General features: G+C 39.7%; 1 protein-coding gene across 1 annotated transcript in view; it reads right to left on the bottom strand.

The window, feature by feature from the left end:
- The window catches only part of Btaf1 (B-TFIID TATA-box binding protein associated factor 1), a 100,951-nt gene extending 89,433 nt beyond the window's left edge, over nucleotides 1-11,518 (bottom strand). The window contains exon 1 of the mRNA XM_010632100.1: nucleotides 11,210-11,518. Coding sequence (XP_010630402.1) covers nucleotides 11,210-11,223 — 14 coding nt within the window. The 5' untranslated portion in view covers nucleotides 11,224-11,518. The remainder of the gene's footprint in view (nucleotides 1-11,209) is intronic.
- Nucleotides 11,519-18,482: the final 6,964 nt, after the last annotated feature.

The raw sequence follows: 18,482 nt of genomic DNA, 5'->3' as shown, positions 1-18,482 counted from the left end.
AAAAAGAATAAGATAAGACTATAAGAGCGAGAAGCAATTTAAATATGTTCAGGGACCATTTTCATCTCCAGAATTAAGGATTATTTTGATGTTACATCATTGCCTTTTCTCTTTTACTTTCCTTTTTAGTTTTATTTTAGGATTCCCTATTTTTAATGTTCATACAGAGATTTCTTTAACTGAAATACTGAATAGTTTCTTTGGTGTGAAAAACTATAATAGTACACAGGATCCTAATGAGATAATCAATAATGTGAAATAGGAAGAAAAGGGCTAAAGGTGTAGGGAAAGTGGGAAGGGTGGGGGAAAGGTAATAAGGGAGAGGAAAAAAGTATGAGAAACTGAAAAGATGGAAATAAAGTGTTTGTAAATGGGGAGGGGAGGAGAGGGTGAAGGGAGGGCAGGGACAAGGGGAAAAAATGAGAATCAAGACCTATTATGTAAAGGTACAGAATCCCAATGATGAATGTAATTGTATTGTATACCTAGATTGTACCAATAACCTCAATAAAAAGAAAAAAAATAAAAATAAGAGAAGGACTACTATGTTGATTTGAGGGGAGATCTGGTGAACACATCCTCAAATTTTATCTAAAGAGGAAGAGAAAGCAAGCAAAGTCCCTAAATTAAGCATAAGCATTAAGCATTCAAAAACTGCAAGGAGGCTCCTATTACTTCTGGAATTCTTTTTATCTCACAAAGAACGAAAAAGTTACAAAGCAAAATTCTGAAAGTTTTTTATTACAAAAGTAAGCCTGTAAGGGAGTAAATAAAAGCTTTTTCGTGAGCAGTAAGAGGCAAACAGTAGAAACATGGCATTTTTAAAAAAATCAATCACTAATAAGCATAAAAAATCATTATAAATGGTAAGAAATATAACTAAAATAGTTTAACTGTAGAACACTGACTAGCATTGGAAAGCCTTGGGTTGGATCCCAACCCGGCAAAAAAGAAACTAACAATAAAGAAAACTACAATAAATTTTTTTCTAGTCAAGAATACTAAAAGTACCTTGAGATTCTCAATTATTTCAGAACATTGTAAGGTAAAGTTCACATTTTACAGTTAAAATTATGCAAAAAGGGCCTATTTCAAGAAAAGTACTTTATGGAAACAAAACTTCTAGGAGGGTAGAGGGCTTGGGGGTGGTGAAATAAAATTTAAAATTTATTAAAAAAGAACAATATGTTAAGCAATTAAAACTAGTAAAACGGCAACACGTTTCTAAAAGACATGGAAAAATTAATTTACGCATACATATCTGTGCACAGCCATATTCCACCCTTTGAAACTATTATTTCACCTTATTCATTCAAGAATTTTTTTTGTTTTGCTTGGGTTTTTTTTTGTTTTTTTTTGGTACCAGGTTCAAACTCCAGACCTTGTACTTGCGAGGCAGGCGGCAGAACCACTGAGCTAAATCCCCAGCTCAAGAATGTTTAAATACTCGCCTTTACCCATTCTTTCACTGGTTTTTACTAAAGGATTAGTGAAAAGAGATACTAGGAGGAAGAAAACTTTTCTGATCATTAGTGTTCTTAAAATGTTCTAAAATGAAATCAGACCTAAATATCCCTTCACCATAAATGAAATCATCTACATTCTATTGCAGGCAAAATTATAAAAATTTAAATAAGTTTTATTATAAATAATTACTCTAAGGCCAAATTTATGCTGCAGTGGATTTACATTTGTATGTGCTATATATATGCAGTATAACAACACTGTACTGTCTTTACAATGTATAGAACTTACAGCAGTTTTGCTACAGGAAACAATGATAAAATGGAAAAATACCTAGCCTGGAAGTTAGGAGACCTTCAAAGTTCGAATTTCTTGGGAAAAGTTTGGATACTTTTTATTTGTTTGTCGTGTATTGGGAATTAAACCCATAGCTTCAGTCATGCTAGGAAAGCACTCTACCACTGAGCTATGTCCCTAGCCCTTTTTATTTTCTATTCTGAGACATGGTCTCACTAATGCTCCTACTGACCTATAACTTGTGTTCCTTCTGCCTCAGCCACCCAGGTAGCTGGTATTATGGACCAGCACCCAATTTAAGCACTAATTTTAAGGAAATAAAGTATGTATTATATATATATTTTTTGCTTCCTTTGAGAAGCATCCTTAATCTAAAATTGCTATATTACATAAAAACAAGTTTAAAAATGACAGAAATGATACTAAGGTAATGTTTCAGTAAATGAAAATATCAGCATAGCAGTACTTCAGCATTGTGACATCAGTCATTCCTGCTCCAAAGAGCAAGCTGGAAGACTACTAGGTACTGTATTCCTTCAATAATTCCCATCCTTTTTAAATTTCCCTTCATCCTCTGCCACCCCACTTCATTTGGAGCCACACTCTTGCCCCAGTTCCTTGGCTCCTCTCTAACCTAATGCTGATCCTGTCACACAGCCACACAGTTCCTCTTGCCTCTCCTTTCTGTAGAGCTTTTTATCCCAATACCGTATTTCACCTCTGCTCCCCCACCAGCCAACTACCCCAAGAGTGTATTAGCTTACTCTCTCCTTCACTTCCAGGCTTATTTATTCCCACTTCTTCCACTCTAGTAGTAGCTAAACTTGCCTTCCTGGAGAGAGGAACAGCCATACAAAAATGTTCCTTTTGGAATTCTCCATTCCTCTTTAGACACCACATAAGAGGAAGAACAAAGGGATGAACAGATTAAGAAACTAATAAAAGGCAGTCTGACTTGTTGCCCCAGGGAAACCAGATTAGAGACAAGCAAGGTGAATGTCAGGCCTAGGCCACAGTAGGAAACGCAGGTATGGTAAACAGGTAGGGAAAAGAGAAAGGGCATGAGATTGGGTCAGTGTTACATTGAAGGGCAGACAAGGCCCTCGGTGAAGAGAAGTCTGAAGAAGCTAGATGTCAGGAGAGAAGGGAAAGAAAAGGAGGACTGACTGAGGGAACACAGTACTATTACTTACCACAGTAATTCTTTTGGTTAAAGCTTCTCTTACAGAACAGCTAGCAGGGGAAAAAAAGCCATTCTTCATTCTCTGAAGGACAGACAGATGGAAGACAGAGGTAACTGATGTCAAGTTGAATGGAAGGTACATAGAATGCAAAAGATTTTTTTTCCTGCACTGGAGATTAAACATAAGAGTGCTATACCACTGAGCTATACCCCAGCTCTATCTATCCATCCATCCATCCTTTATTTTATTTTATTTTAATTTGAAACAGGGTCTCACTATGTAGTTCAGGCTGACCTTGAACTCACTATATAGCCCAGGCTGGCCTCAAACTCACTAGGATCCTTCCGCCTCAGCCTCCCCAGTGCTGGGATTACAGGCATGTGCTACCATACCCAGCATGAGACAGAATCTTCTAAGTTGCCCCAATGGGACTCAAACTTGTGACTTTCCTGCCATCCCTTCTTTACTGTTGAGTAGAATAAATAAGACATAAGGTAATCTGGCCCATTTTCAATCTGGATTTAAATTCAAAGAAAGAACACAATATTTTACCTCTAAATATTGCCTGAAAAGGAAACCAGGTGTGGTGGTATATACCTTTAATCCCAGCAGTCTGGGAGGCTGAGGCAATAAGATCCCAAATTCAAGCCCAATTTGGGGCAACTCAGTGACTTAGTGAACCCTGTCTTAAAACAAAAGAGCTGGGTGCATTGCCTAACTCGCAAGCCAAGGTCCTGAGTTTGATCCCCAGTACCCCACCCCCTGCAAAAAAAGCTGGGAATGTGTAGCTAGGGCAAAGGCCCTGGGCTTAATCTTCCCAGTACCAAATTTGAAAAAAAAAAAAAAAAAAAATTACTGAGAAAAAGATATATGACAAAGAAGTTTGCAGAAGTTTGTCTGACAGCTATAGTCTAACCTCTCTCCTCTCCAGATGTTTGCATTAGGATAATTCATAGCAGAAAAAACACAAAAATAAAAATTTAAAAAAAAATCTCACTTTAAACTATGAAATATATCCCAGATTACTGTATTACAGTTAAAAAATAAGTACATACTGCATTTCTATTCTATCCCATTTAGGGATACACACACACACACACACACACACACACACCACTATTTTTAGAATTAAATCTGAAAAATTGAGAAAGGTCAACTGACAAAATACGTCACAAGGATGGCTTTGTAAAGTACTCTATTCTAACACACAAAGGAACCACACTAGAGCTAGATGCAAGTTCAGGTGCACCCCTCATTTGAAAATAGAAATTCCATGAGAATGAACACCTTACTTTTTCCTTTGGTATGTCTCTTATGCCTAGAACACAGAAAGCATTCAGTAAATACTGGTAAATAAATAATGATGAAAAACAACCTATGCTAGTTTTTTCAGGACAATTCTTTTCCTACCCTCCATCCCTGATTTAACAATCTAAAGCCTCTCGGATGACTATTTCTTTTTTCTTTTTTGGAGGGAAAAGGTCTCGCTATGCAGTTCAGACTGAACTTGAACTCACTATGTAGCCTAGGCAGGCTTTGAAGTCTTGGCAGTACTCCTGCCTCAGCTTCCCAAAAGCTGAGATTACAGGTATGTACCACCTATGACTATGCTTTAAAGGCTAAAAATGACTAATAAAGCCAGGCATGGTGCCACATCCTTGTAATCCCAATTGTCTGGGAGGCTAAAATGGAAAAAAGTTCAAACCCAGAATGGAAAACTGAATAAGATACCATCTCAAAATAAAAAAAGGCTGGAGCTGGGCGTGGTGGTACACGCCTATAATCCCAGAATTTGGGAGGCTGAGGCAGGAGGATAGCTGTGAGTGTGAGACCAGCCTGGGCTACATAGTTCCAGATCAGTCTCAACTACACAGGGAGATCCTGTCTCAAAAAACCAAAACCAACAACAACAAAAAAAAAAAGGCTGGGATGCAGCTCAGTGCAAAAGCCCCAGCTAGGTCTAATCCTTAGTAACCCCCCCAAAATTAAATATTAGGACCTTCCTCATAAATATCTGGTTTTAAAACTATATAGGATTATACTTTTTTTTTTTTTTTTTTGGTACCAGGGATTGAACTCAGGCCTTTGTGCTTGCGAGGCAGGCAGCAGAACCACTGAGGCAAATCACCAGCCCAGGATTACACATTTTTAAAAAGTTAATATGGTGAATTTTGTCATGTATTACAACAATTAAAAACAAGCCAAGTAAGGTAGTGCACTATAAATCCAGTACTGAGGAGGATGGCATAAGAGGATCCCAAGTTTAAGGCAGCCTGGGAAACTTTAGCAAGACCCTGTGTCCAAAAACACACACTTTGGGCTGGGAATTTAGCTCAGCTGGCACTGCACCAACCTTGCCAGCACAAGATCCTGAGCTCAATCCCCAGTACAAAAAAAAAAAAAAAAAAAAAAAAAAACACGCCTAACACAAAAGGGGGTTGGGGTGCATGTGAATGCCTAGTATTCAAAAGGCCCTAAGTTTGATCCCAGCACTACAAAATAAACTTCATACAAGTACTTTGAGAATTCAACCAAACAAACTGGGAGGAATTTACCATACAGTGTGAAGAAGAAACTCTCCTGTAATGTTACCTCTCCTTTTCCTGGTTTATCTCTAAATTTTTTTTTGTACCAGCAATTGAACTTGGGTCCTTGCACTTGCAAGGCAGGCCACCGAACCTCTGAGCTAAATCCCCAGTCCTAACTCTAAATTTTTTAAAGAATGAACTATTTGATAAATTTTAATTTACAATATGTAGTACTTTCTGTCAATCTTAAAATGGACCAAAATTAGCATTAAAGGAGCACACTTGTGTTGTCCCATATAGGTTAAGGAAGTTTTTGCCTATATTAGCATCTCCCTGTCTTTAGGAAGACTCTACAGACCTACCCCACATCAAAAAACATCCTTTTGCTAGGCACAGTGGCCCAGATCTATAATCCCAGCACTCAGGAGGCTGAAGCAAGACGATCACTACAAGTTGAGGTTACCCTGGTCTATATAGCAAGACCCTGTCTTAAAAAATGAAGGGGGGGGGTTAAGGAGAAAGGGGGAGAGATAGAGACTGACTTCCTTTTATTTGGCAGAGCAGTCCTGTTGAAACAATGTTTCTCCAAAGTATCAGTAGTGCAGAGAATTAACAAAACCCTCCTAAGAGTTCTATTCACATGTAGCAATTTGTTTCTTCAATAAGAGTTATGTCCCAGTTTTTTCCTGAGTCCTTTTTGAACTGTATCATTTTCAAATGCACAGAAAGATGTCACAGACCTAAGGCATAACTTCTATAAGGGTTAAATCCTAAGTATTGTCTAAGCATTTTAGACATGCCCTTTAGAGCATAGATCATGGGGAAAAAACCATTTAAACTACATTTTTGAAATGTTCTATGATTGAGAAGAAACTACTGGATAAAAATTGTTGTACAACAACAGTCAATTGAATCAACTGTGGTGTAAACAGGCAAAGATATAAAAAACAAGCTTTAAAAAAAATCTATATTAAGTTTTGAAATCCAACAGTTATAGATTCACCACCAATGATTAAATTGTAATAATCCCTCTACCTGTGCCTTACCATTGGTTGTCTAATCCTGATTAAGTGAAAGAAGATACCAGAAGAAAGCCTCAAAAGGCAAAACAATGATGTTCAAACATTTAACAATTATGATTTAAACTGTCTGCAAGCAACACTAAATACCCAAATATACACTAAGTTGGTGTGGTTTGTTGTTATATTGAATAGAGCTGATTTTGTGGGAGGAGCAAATGATAAAATTAGTGAGCAAAACAAGTAGACTGGCTAGTACCCACATTTTAAGGGCAATACTGTTCTCTACTCCTACATTATATGCCGAAGATCTAAAGGAATCATGCATCTTCCAGGGATATTTCACTGAATTTTTTTCTCTTTTTTTGTGGGTGTTTTTTGTTGTTGTTGGTGGTGGTGGGTTTTTTTGGTTATTTTTGTTTTGTTTTGTTTTTTTGTACCAGGGATCAAACTCAGGACCTTGCACATGCAAGTCAGGCAAGGTGCCACTGAGCTAAATCCCCAACCCTTTGTTCTTGGTTCTTTTGAGGCAGGGTCTCGCTCTAGTTCAGGCTGGCCCTGACTCAACTAAGTAGCCCAGGCTGGCCTTAAACTCTCGGCAATGCTCCTGTCTCAACCTCCCAAGTGTTAAGATTACAGGCATGCCCCATCACACCTGGCTTAGTTTCACTGCATTTTTTAAAAAACTTAAAATGCCATGATTATATTTGTAATTATAGAGGATCACAAAGTTATTTTTGCAAGATTTATCATACCTATAGATAAGCAGGGTCTAGATTTTTTTTAAATCAAAATACAGTATTATAACATCTAACTTACAAAAAGGCCATGCTAACACAGAATTTACTATCTTCTAAATGTTAAAAATTATTCTGACTTTTTCTTAATTGTGCTGGGAACTGGACCCTGGGTCTTAGGCATGCTATGCAAGCGCTCTACCATTGAGAACTTTATTCAGTTTTGTTATTTTATTTTTGAATCAAGGTCTCAGCAAATTGCCCAGGCTAGCCTTGAATTTGTAGTTTTCCTGTCTCAGCCTCCCAAGTAGCTAGGATTACAGGTAGGCCTTGCTCCGGTGATTTTTAAAAAAACTGTTAATTCTGGCCAATATTCAAAGCTATCGTGAATTTTTGCCTTCATGTGGAAGAAATGTAACTAAATTCAGAAGCCCTCACCGAAAAACATTGGAAATATTCTACTACACAAAAGTGGTAAAATCACAAAATGAACCAAAGTCATTCATTTCGTAAGTATTCAAGGTTGGGAATGTGGCTCAGTAGTAGAGGATCTTCTTAATACTCAGGAGGATCTGATTTCAATTCCCTAGCAGAGCAAAAATACACAAATTACAAAGTAAAAGCAAGTACAATATTGACCTATAGCCCCAGCTACAGGAGGCTGAGGCAGGAAACTTGCCTGACTCCAGAGGAGTTAGACCAGCTTGAGCAACACTGTGGAGACCCTATCTCAAAAATGGAAGGGAACAGCCAGACGTGGCAGTGCACACCTGTAATCCCAACACTCGGGAGGCTGAGGCAGGAGGAACACCATTAGTTCAAGGCCAGACCCAGCTACATAAAAAGTTTGAGGCCAGCCTGAACTACATAGCAAGACTCTGTTTCCCCCGCCTCAAAAAAGGAAGGGAACACAAGGTCCCGAGTTCACTCCCAAGTATGTGTGTGTAGGGGGTATGTACTGAGTATCTCCCAGTCTAACAGAGACAAAAAGACCAAAAATGCATTCCTTTCTCTCACAGTTTGTTAATTCAGCAAGGGAAAGACAATCAATTACAAAATGTGACAAGTATTATGACTGACAGGTATATATTGTTGCAAATAACGGGTGAAGTAAAATCTCAGAAGGCTTTTAAAACAAAGTGACAAGCTAAGACCAAAAAGGGTTGAAATTATACTTGATGTGGGGAAAAGAGTGCTCCACAGATAAAGGGTGAAAAGTGAGAGCACAAATTCTGGGAGGATAGAAGGTGAAGAAGGAGGGGGTGTACAAAGAAGCTGACATAAGATGAAACAAGAACCAGTTGATAAAGGATCAAGTAAAATGTTTGAGATTTGAACTAAGGCAACAGAAAAAAAAGGGGGGATTTAAGTAGAAAAACAGTCACATTAGAAATCTGCATATGAGCAAAAATATGGCTGATGTGCAGGTCAAACTGGAGGGAAATATATCACAGAAAACAGGCAGAGGAGAGAGGCTAATATTGTAGGTACCTTGGACTAGAGGATGGCAGCATGTAGGACAGTAGTAATTGGTAGTACAGGATTAGAAGATAAAGATTAGAAAAGTAGAACAGACAGAACCGGATTTGGTAGCTGGCTGGATGGGAGATGAAAGAAAAGCAAAATGGAAGATTACCTTGGGATTTGATTGACTGACTGATTCTGAGACAGGGTCTCACTATGTAGCCCAAACTGGCCTCAAACTAAAGGTGATCCTCCTGCCTCAGCCACCAGAGTGCTGGAATTACAAGCATGTACTACTGTGCCCAGAACCTGTGGATTTCTTTACCTGGCAAATGAGGGAACAACGGTATCAATTTAGCATTTCCTTTATGTTAGAAATGAGGTCCTTCATGTAAAGGTACAAGATCCCAGTAATGAATGTAACTGTACTGTATACCTAGAAATGTACCAATAAACTCAATTAAAAAATAATAATAATACAAAGAAATGAGGTCCTAAAAAATTAGTTTTTCTTCAGTTATGTACACTAAGTACAAAAAAATTTTAGATTTGATTCTGGCAAATGACTTTCATCTCTTGTACTATCGTCCATCTATTTTATATAAAATAACATTAGACAGCCAAGTGTGGTAGCACATGCCTGTAATCCCAGCACTCAGGAGGCTGAAGCAGGAGGATCCTTAGTTGAGGTCAGCTTGGGCCACAGAGTGAGTTCAAGGTCAGCCTGAACAGCGAGACCTTGTCTCCAAAAAGGAAAAAATAAAAATAATAATATATATGTATATATATTTAAAATGAGCCTATTTCCGAAAGCACACACCAACAAGAGAAAGGAAGAGTAGCATAGAAATATGCTTAGTGCATGTAGAAGGCCACTTTGAAACTAAAGTTTTCACAGATTTAAGAAAAGAAAAACAAAAAACCTGGCAATATCCCCCAAACACACAAGATATCTCAAAATAAATTCCTTGAATTTGTATTACAAAACAAGCAAAAAAGTAGCTCTTTCATAAAAATATTACAAGTTTTTTAAAAGTACAATTTTGGCAAAGTAAATAATTTTAAAAGAACAGGAAAAAAAAAAACTACTCTTGGAAACACAACACACAGAATAAAGCAGTAGCCTTCAAAATCCACTCATTCATTCAGAAATACCAGGTGTCCTAAACTTTGTTAGTAGATCCTTAAGCAAATAAGGCTCTTTTTAAACACTAGCATTTTCTATCATGCTACATCCAATTCTGTAAAAATATAGTCTACTCTAAGAAAGTACTCACTAAACATTATAACAGTTGATAAATCTCATATTAAGTTTATGTCCGAGTACATTTACAATGTATATAGTTTGTAGTTATATGAATAACAAATTAGAAGATACACATATTTGCACAAATTAAAAATATCACTTGAATTCAGGTGGTTTTTAGTTTTATATATCACAAAATAACTTCCTCACATTGAATGGATTAATTAATTTACAAAATACAAATTAGATGTCACATACTGTGGGTACCTAGCAACCTCCTTTACCCAACTCCCATAGGCTCCTCTCACATACTATTTCATCAGTTATCTAGGGAGTCTGTGAGGGATGGTTATTCTTTCTCTTGTAAAACAGATAAAGCTTTAGCACACAATATGCTCAAAGCATGTCTTCGATTAATTACGAAAAATGAATGACTACTTGCACTATTTTTCCTTCAGTCTATGTGATAATCCAATTTTCATGAAGTTGTCTCATCAAAGAACTTGGTGAACCCGTGATTACTAACTATAATGGAGGGTCTATCCCCTACTTCATTCATACAAAGCTACCAAAATCAAAACTCTCAAAAAAGTGTTTCAACCTTTCTATCAACAGAGTAGAGTTTTCCTCCTACAACTATACATTTGTTAGTTTCCCCACGTTGGGCAATATTTCAAAATAATTTAAGATTTGTGATACCTCTTGAAAACTGGTGCTAATAATCTTTTTAAGATCATTATGCTGCCGATGGAATGCTCATCACTCAACAAAAGAATGAAACTAAGAAAAAGTACCTCAGGAAAGAACATATTCTTAATCTTGTAAATAAAAAAAATTCAGCATAATTGGATGGTCTCTCAGGCAATAGTAATTCAAAGCTTTCCTCTTCTGACCATTACTACCAACTTTTGCCATGAAATGGTGGTTGGGGATCGGACTTAGAATACTAAGAAAGGTAAGAGAATTACTCTCCTAGAACTGCAAGAAGAGAAACCAAAACAGAGAAACACGATAAGGAGAGAATAAAAACAGCTCTAGCGTGCCACACGGGGTCTAGTAAACCAGGGGGGGGTAAAAGTCACGAGCCGATTTACCACAAAAAGCCGGAGCCCAAATCCCTGAACTAAGAGGCGAACTCCGAAGTCCAGGGAAGTAGGCGCCGGACTCCAGTGACAATGAGAAGCGCTCCTCTCTAGAAGTTGGGCCGCTGAGAAAAGCCCACGCCTCGCCCAACCCCTTTACCCGTTCGTTCGTCAGCAGCAGGACCCACCTGGAGACTGCCATGGCCGGGCGCCGACGGTTCGCGGCTCCCGTAAGCTACGCGCCGAGCCGCCGCGGAGGTACTAGTTTCCAGAGAGCAGAGGGGCGCAGGCCCAGGCCGCAGAGCAGACAGGAGCGGCCGGCAAGCGCGGGGCGTCCGGGCGCGGGCCCTCGGGCATCTGCCCCGCCACCTACCCGAGTTCGTTCCCGCCACGGCCGGGGAGCAAGGGTGTAAGACAGCGTCGAAGGTGGCAGTCCTCCGACCCGCACCACTTCAAACCCGGTGCCCCCAGCCCCGCTCTTTGCTGACGCAGGCGTCAGCACGCCGGACTGAGCGTCAGCGCGCCGGAAGTGACGTCAGCTCGCTGCGAGGGGCTGTGCTTCAAACGTGAGCGAGAGGAGGCTGAGCTTCTTGGCAGTGTTGTCGCGCTCTTGAAAGCCAGAATCAAAGAAGTTCTTTGTGTTTGCTCATCTGGAGAAAACCTCTAGTCTTAAAACTAGGGAGGCAAAAAAAAAAAAAAAAAAAAAAAAAAAAAAAATGAGTGTTCCTAGTTTCCAGAGAAAGAAAAAGACGATGTAACCAAAGTTCTAGAACTTCCAACTCTCCAGTCCAGGTGGTGGTGCCTGTGGAAGGAGTGAAATAAAGAAAGATCACTGATGGCACTGAAGAAAAACAGTCAAATTTTTGCCATCATTTGCCAGAAGTTGTAGAAAGGTGTTGAAGGGAAGATCCGCCTGTTATTTTCCCAATTATTACCCCCCCCCGCCCGAACCCAGAGGCCCTAGGGAAATACCCTAGCCCTTCTTATGTTTTATTTTGCGACAGGGTCTCACTAAGAGTGATCTGAAATTTTCAGTCCTCCAGCCTCAGCTTTCCCAGTATGTGGGAGTACAGGTGGGTGCCATCACCTCAGTCAAGTCGGATTTCTTCATCATTTTTTGTTAATACCATCATTTTCTAAGTGAACCAGATTTGGAAATTTGTAGTCTTTTTTGTAACTTTTTTTTTCTTACCTAGCTACTTAGATTCGCTAGCTTTTTATTTTTAAACATTAGGTTTTTAAATACTCGTCTGTCACATAATGCAGGCCCTTAACAAATTATCACTTTATTCTTATGCTAGTAATCGAAGTACCATTTTTCCAGTTTTTTTTACTCAAGCCTATTTTATAAACCACTAGTAGATTAATCTTCAAAAAGCACTTATGTTGCTCCTCTGCTTATAAAACATGCCCATTGGGGATGGTCCACACCTGTAATCCCAGTACTCTGTAGAGTGAGGCAGGAACATTGCTGTGAGATGGAGGCCAGCCTGAATTACATATCAAGACCTTGTCTCAAAAAACAAAACAAAAAATGTCTTATCAAGACACCCATGGCTAACCATGGTGGTGCACACCTATAATCCCAGCACTCCCAGAGGCTGAGGCAGGAGGATTGCTGTGAGTTCAAGACCAGCCTGGGCTACACAGTGAGTTCCAAGTCAGTCTCAACTACATAGTTAGGCCCTGTCTCCGGGGAGGGGGGGGGAGGACACCCAAGAGAAGTCTTCCTTTCACCTGCAAAATGAGGCTGTCCAGAAGCACTATAGAATACCCTGGAGATAAAATGAGGTCACAAATCTATAAGAGATTAAAAGAAATTTGTAAAGAAAGTAACAAGTACCTGATATGCGCCAGACACGTGATTTAGATTACCCCATACAATGCACAGACCCACACTGTAATGTAAAGTAAATTTTAACCTTCACTTTGTAGGTGAGGAAACTAAGCTCTGAAAATTTAAGCAATTTTTCCAAGAACCAAGCTAGTACTAATACTTACTGTTCATCCACACTATAAGTATTGTATTTGTTTGACCTCTCTGTCAGACACTGCTGGATACTGTTTATATCAATGATGGTGAACCAATGGCATGCATCCTGCAGTAGCCTGTTTGTAAAAGGTTCACATCACTGCTTTATACTATTAGACAAAATTTGATTGAATTGATGTAACTTCACATTTTCACATTTCCCTCTCATTTGCCTTTGTTTTGTGTTGTTTTTGGTACCCGGGATTGAACTCAGGACCTTGCACTTGTGAGGCAGGCACAGTGCCACTGAGCTAAGTTCCCAGCCCCCTCATTTGCCTTTCAAAATCTCCCACCATGAATAATAGTAAGCAGGTTATATTTTTTATTTATATATTTATAGATTATATATTTTTGAAGGGGTATTTGTTCTTTGAAGCAGGGTCTCACTATGTAGTTCTGGCTGGCTTTGAACTCACTATATAACTTAAACTGGCCTCAAACTTGTGGTGATCCTCCTGCCTCAGCCACATGAGTACTGGGATCACAGGCATGCACCACCATACCCAGTTTAAGCAGGTACTAGTTACTGATCGTGTACAACATTAATTTTTTAGCTAAAGTAATCATCTTTGTGAGCAGCTTTGGCTTCAGAAGAGACTAAAACAGATACGGTGTCCACTCTACTAGAACTTACATTGCAAGAGAAGGAAAATCAGAGTAAACAGACAAACACAAAATATATATATGCTAAGCAAAACAATGCTGGAATAGGAGAATGACAGACAGCATGATGGCACTTGTAATCCCAATACTTGGGGTGCTGAGGAAGGAGAATTGCAAGATTGAGGTCTTGAGACAGATCCTGTCTCAAAAAATAAGTTTCTGGGCCAGGGATTTAGCTCAGTGGTGCTGCCTGCTTTGCAAGTGCAAGGTCCTGAGTTCAATCCCCGGTACCAAAAAAACAAAACATAAAACAGTTTCAAGCAGGGTGACAGCTGGATGTGCTGGTACACAACTAATCTCAGCACTCAGGAGGCTGAGTCAGGAGGCTTGCTGGGAACTTGAGGCCAGCCTGGTCTGCATAGTGAGTTCAAGGCCAGCATGAACTACAAGGAAGACTCTGTCTCAAAAAAAGAAAACTCAACTTGGTTGACAGAAACCTATTTTCACCTTGGTAATTAAAGAAAAACTAAGGAGGAGTTTAAGTGAGGTCTAAATGACAAGCAGTAGCTACTGTATTTCCCACAAAATAAGACCAGATTTTGTATTAATTTTTGCTGCAAAAGCCATAAAAGTGCTTATTTTCAGGCAATGTCTTATTTTTCCACATACAATTTACATTTATTTATTGATATACAATAATATACATTTATTCAAGTACAGTCATTTCTTCGTCTAGAATGTCATCATAATTCTCCAAACCCTGAGTTCTGGCCTGAATTTCTTGCAACTCCATTTCCTGCAGAACCACTGACCCCAATCTATCATTCTAGCAATAAAGCTCACCTTAAAAGAGCACTTTAGGGCTGGGGATTTAGCTCAGCGGTTCGGTGGCCTGCCTTGCAAGTGCAAGGACCCAAGTTAATTAAAACCCCCAAAAAAAAAAAAAAAAAAAAAAAAAAAAAAGAGCACTTTAGTCTGTATAGCCTGCTTGTAGTGCATTGGCAACACAGCTGTCCCATGAATTCTTCACCCAAGTCACACCCACAGGTAGGCTTCACAAAGGTTCCATTAAATGGTGTTAATTTAAAACTTACAAGGCAGGAGTGGCAACAAAAATGATGACAGTTAAGAATGATGGTGCCGGGCGTGGTGGTGCACACCTGTAATCCCAGCACTTGGGAAGCTGAGATAGGAGGACCAGTGTGAGTGCAAGGCCAGCCTGAACTACACAGAGAGACACTATTGGAAAAAAAAAAGAGAGAGAGAGAGAGACAGAGAGAAATAGACTGAAAAATTACAGGCACCAAAGGACTGGGGATTTAACTCAGTGGTACTGTGCCTGCCTTGCAAGCACAAGGTCCTGAGTTTGACCCCTGGTACCAAAAAAAAAAAAAAAAAAAAAAAAAAAATTACAGGCACAAAATTTCACAATATGTCTTTACTTGAGTGCATTAAGTACATCTGTTACAACACACCACAAACTGAATTGTGAAGATTCATATTAGACACAGCCTTGTCCATTTGTTTTGTTTGTTTTTGGTACCGGGGATTGAACTCGGGACCTTGCGCTTGCAAGGCAGGCTGCGGAACCACTGAGCTAAATCCCCGGGCCCATGTCCATTTGTTAGCAAGTGCACATGTTGTTGATGCATTGTCTGTACTCCGATGGGTCACTCGACAATAAGTCTCTAATTCATCTGTTTACATAGGTGTTTACCTCTCGTTCAACGGTGCCCGCATTGGTATTTACACATACTTAATTAAATTTGTATTATTTATTTTATGTATAGATGTCAATATTATTTATTTATATTTAATTACATATTAATACTTTATAATTCAACACACCTGTTATGGGTTGCAACAGACCTACTAAATTTGTCCATCTGGCTGATAATCTTAACTGGGGCTTATTTTCAGGGTAGGGCTAATACTGTAAGTATCCTGGAAAAAAACGCTAGGGCTTATTTTCTGCTTAGGTCTTATTTGGGGGAAAATGCAGTAGGTGTGTGAGCATGTGGGATGCATTCCAGGTAGGGGATTCACCTAGTACAAAGGCCTAAGAAAGAAATGAGATGGAAAAGTGGGAAAGGCCCATAATAGGGAATTTGGATTTTACACGAGATGCATTAAAAAGAAGGGTTTGTTTGTTTGTTTGTTTGGTACCGGGGAATCAAACTCAGGACCTTACACTTGCAAGGCAGGTGTAGTACCTCTGAGCTAAATCCCTGGCCCTGAGAGGAGGATTTTTAAGCAAGAGTAAAAATGATCAATTTATATTATCAAACAAGTAGATATATAATCTAAATGGCACTTTGAAGAGAGTCAAGGAAAGGATGGTGTTGCAGATTTGTAAGGATAGTGTTATAATCAAATATATTGATGTTCAAATGACGTATTTTTAAATCCCTTCTCATAACATTTAATAGCTATGTGTCCGGGGGAGTTATACAACCTTACTAAAACTCAAGCCTTTCATCTGGGAAAAATAATAGTACTCACAGGATCATGGTGAGGGTTAGATAATGCACATAAGACATTTAACGACTGCCACAATAAGCTTAAACACGTGGTTAACTACAATGATTTTGTGTATGTGTGTGTGGTGCTGGGATTAAATTTAGGACCTTAATGATGCTAGTACAGCAACACTTAGCTACACCACCAACCTAGATTATTCTTTTTGTTAACAATATCTTCTTAAGCATTGAGTGTATCTGTAAAATGAAGAGATCAGTCTAGAATAATGATTTTCCTTCTTCCCAAATTCTCCCACACTACTCCCTTTGTAAAAGTGGGGTATAGATAGATGTAGAGAGAAAGAACATTTGGTCTTCACTGGGCTCTGGGAGCACAACTCAGCGTCAAACTATCAAGTGGAGCAGTTGTGTTTTTTGTTTCATATGCCATCGGAAAAGCTCTGGATTAGAATAGCTGATTTTGAGCTAGATCCTGGCACCAAAGTCCTAGACGCCAATGGATAGTGGTGGAGCCCCCTCGTTTGTTCCTTTGATACATGACCCGTTGATCCTGGTAGTCTGCGACACTGGTCAGTGATTCTAAATAAGGCCTTTTGGAGAAAGCTGAAATCATGTCCTTGCTTCAGGACCTCTGGGTCACATCTGGATTAGACACAGTGAGAATTCTAAAAAGTCTCCTAAATCTAGGCCTTTTCTGAGTTAGGATTCAAACCCCTTATTACCCACCCAGGGTGATTTCTATAAGAATACTTTGTAAACAACAAAGGACTGTGCACAGATGGGAAAAATTCCTTTATGAGAATGATTGTGTTGCCCTGGGATAAGCAGGGCCAAAGGATAAAAGCTGTCTTTCATGTTAAGCCACACCATGCATCAGGCACAGTACTGTGCAATTGATGAGTTTTTATCTTTCCCCCTGTACCAGGGATCAAACTTAGGACCTTTCACTTACGAGGCAGGTGTGGTACCACTAAATTAAATCCCCAGCCCTTGATGAATCTTGACAAAGAAGGACACTGAGGTTCCCAGATCACACGGAGAGGAAATCACAGAGCTGGGCCTTGGTTTGTAGCTTCAGTCTTCCAAGCCAGGCTGTAAAAAGAACCTTTGAGCTGTCGGGCCTGCTTTCCTCATGAACCCTGCAGAAGGAGGCTGGTAAAGGACTGTTACAGAATTTTAAGACCTTGCCCTGTAGAACAGCATTCAAAAAGTTTTTTTTTAATGTTTTGTTTGTTTAGACAGTCTCATTATGTGGTTCAGGCTAGTCTTGAACTCACTGCATAGCCCAGGCTGTCCTTAAACTCAAGGTGATCCTCCTGCCTCAGCCTTCCAAGTCCTGGGATTATAGGCGTGCACCACCAAATCTGTCTTTTTAGAAAATTTTATACTGTGGTATGCTTTCTCTTCTTTGAAAACTACCTGCTATGTAAGTCCCACATAGAAAAACCAAGTGGGGGCACTGTGATAAAAAAGGTGGATAAAGGGTCTCCTGGGGCCCCCAGAGTTCCTGGAGCACTGCTGGAAGTTAGCACTTACTGTGAGAAGCCATGATGCCATGATGATTAGATGGTTAAAGCTCTAACTCCAGGCTTGAAGGAGCCAAGGTGGGATTATGGCAGATTCCCTGTCGGGTTGGCGGTGTGGGGTAGAGCTGGGATTCTAAGGCTACTATATGCATTGGGCACTGGTTTCTTTGTCCAGTTTATCAGCTGGCCCACTCCATCTTCTGGCCAGCAACCATCACCTGCCACTCTTTAAATATTTGGATTAAAAAGTTAAAAGTTGCGGCAACTCTTTTCCTTGCCCTAATAAAAGGCGTCGTCTGGTTTGTTTCTGCACTGACAAAAGTAGAATATTCAAGTTCAGGTTTTGGTATGGGCTCAACAACAGATCTGTACTGCTGACCTCAGCTCAGGATAACTCACAGTGGCATCAGCAAATGAACTTTCTTCTTATAGGTGTACAGATCAGTCTCACAGGGAAGTGATGATATACATAGCATTCTTGCCAAACATTTGGAACTTGTGGTGGGTGAGCTGCTGCTGAAAGCCTTTGCTGGGTCTGATAACAGATCAGCAGAACTTGGTCCACACGTGGACAGGGATATGGCATGTACTTCATGAGGCAAGGCACAAGCCTCCTGAGTGGCCTGGGCTCATGACACAGTGCACAGCATGTGGCTCTGTTTCATTTCTGTGGAATGGATGTGGTCAGCAGTGGTGTCAAAGAAGTAATAGAGACATAAGATGGGTGCAGGGACCAGAGAAAACTGTATATACTGGATATTCTCATAGAAGGTGTTCAGTGTGTGTGTGTGTGTATGTGTGTGTGTGTGTGCATGCGCGC

The sequence above is a fragment of the Fukomys damarensis genome, unplaced genomic scaffold (genome assembly GCF_012274545.1).
Source record: "Fukomys damarensis isolate Sample0158 unplaced genomic scaffold, DMR_v1.0_HiC HiC_scaffold_20, whole genome shotgun sequence".
Taxonomy (NCBI): Eukaryota; Metazoa; Chordata; class Mammalia; order Rodentia; family Bathyergidae; genus Fukomys; species Fukomys damarensis.
Note: the sequence above shows the minus strand (reverse complement) of the source record. Positions and strands in the feature narration are given on the sequence as shown.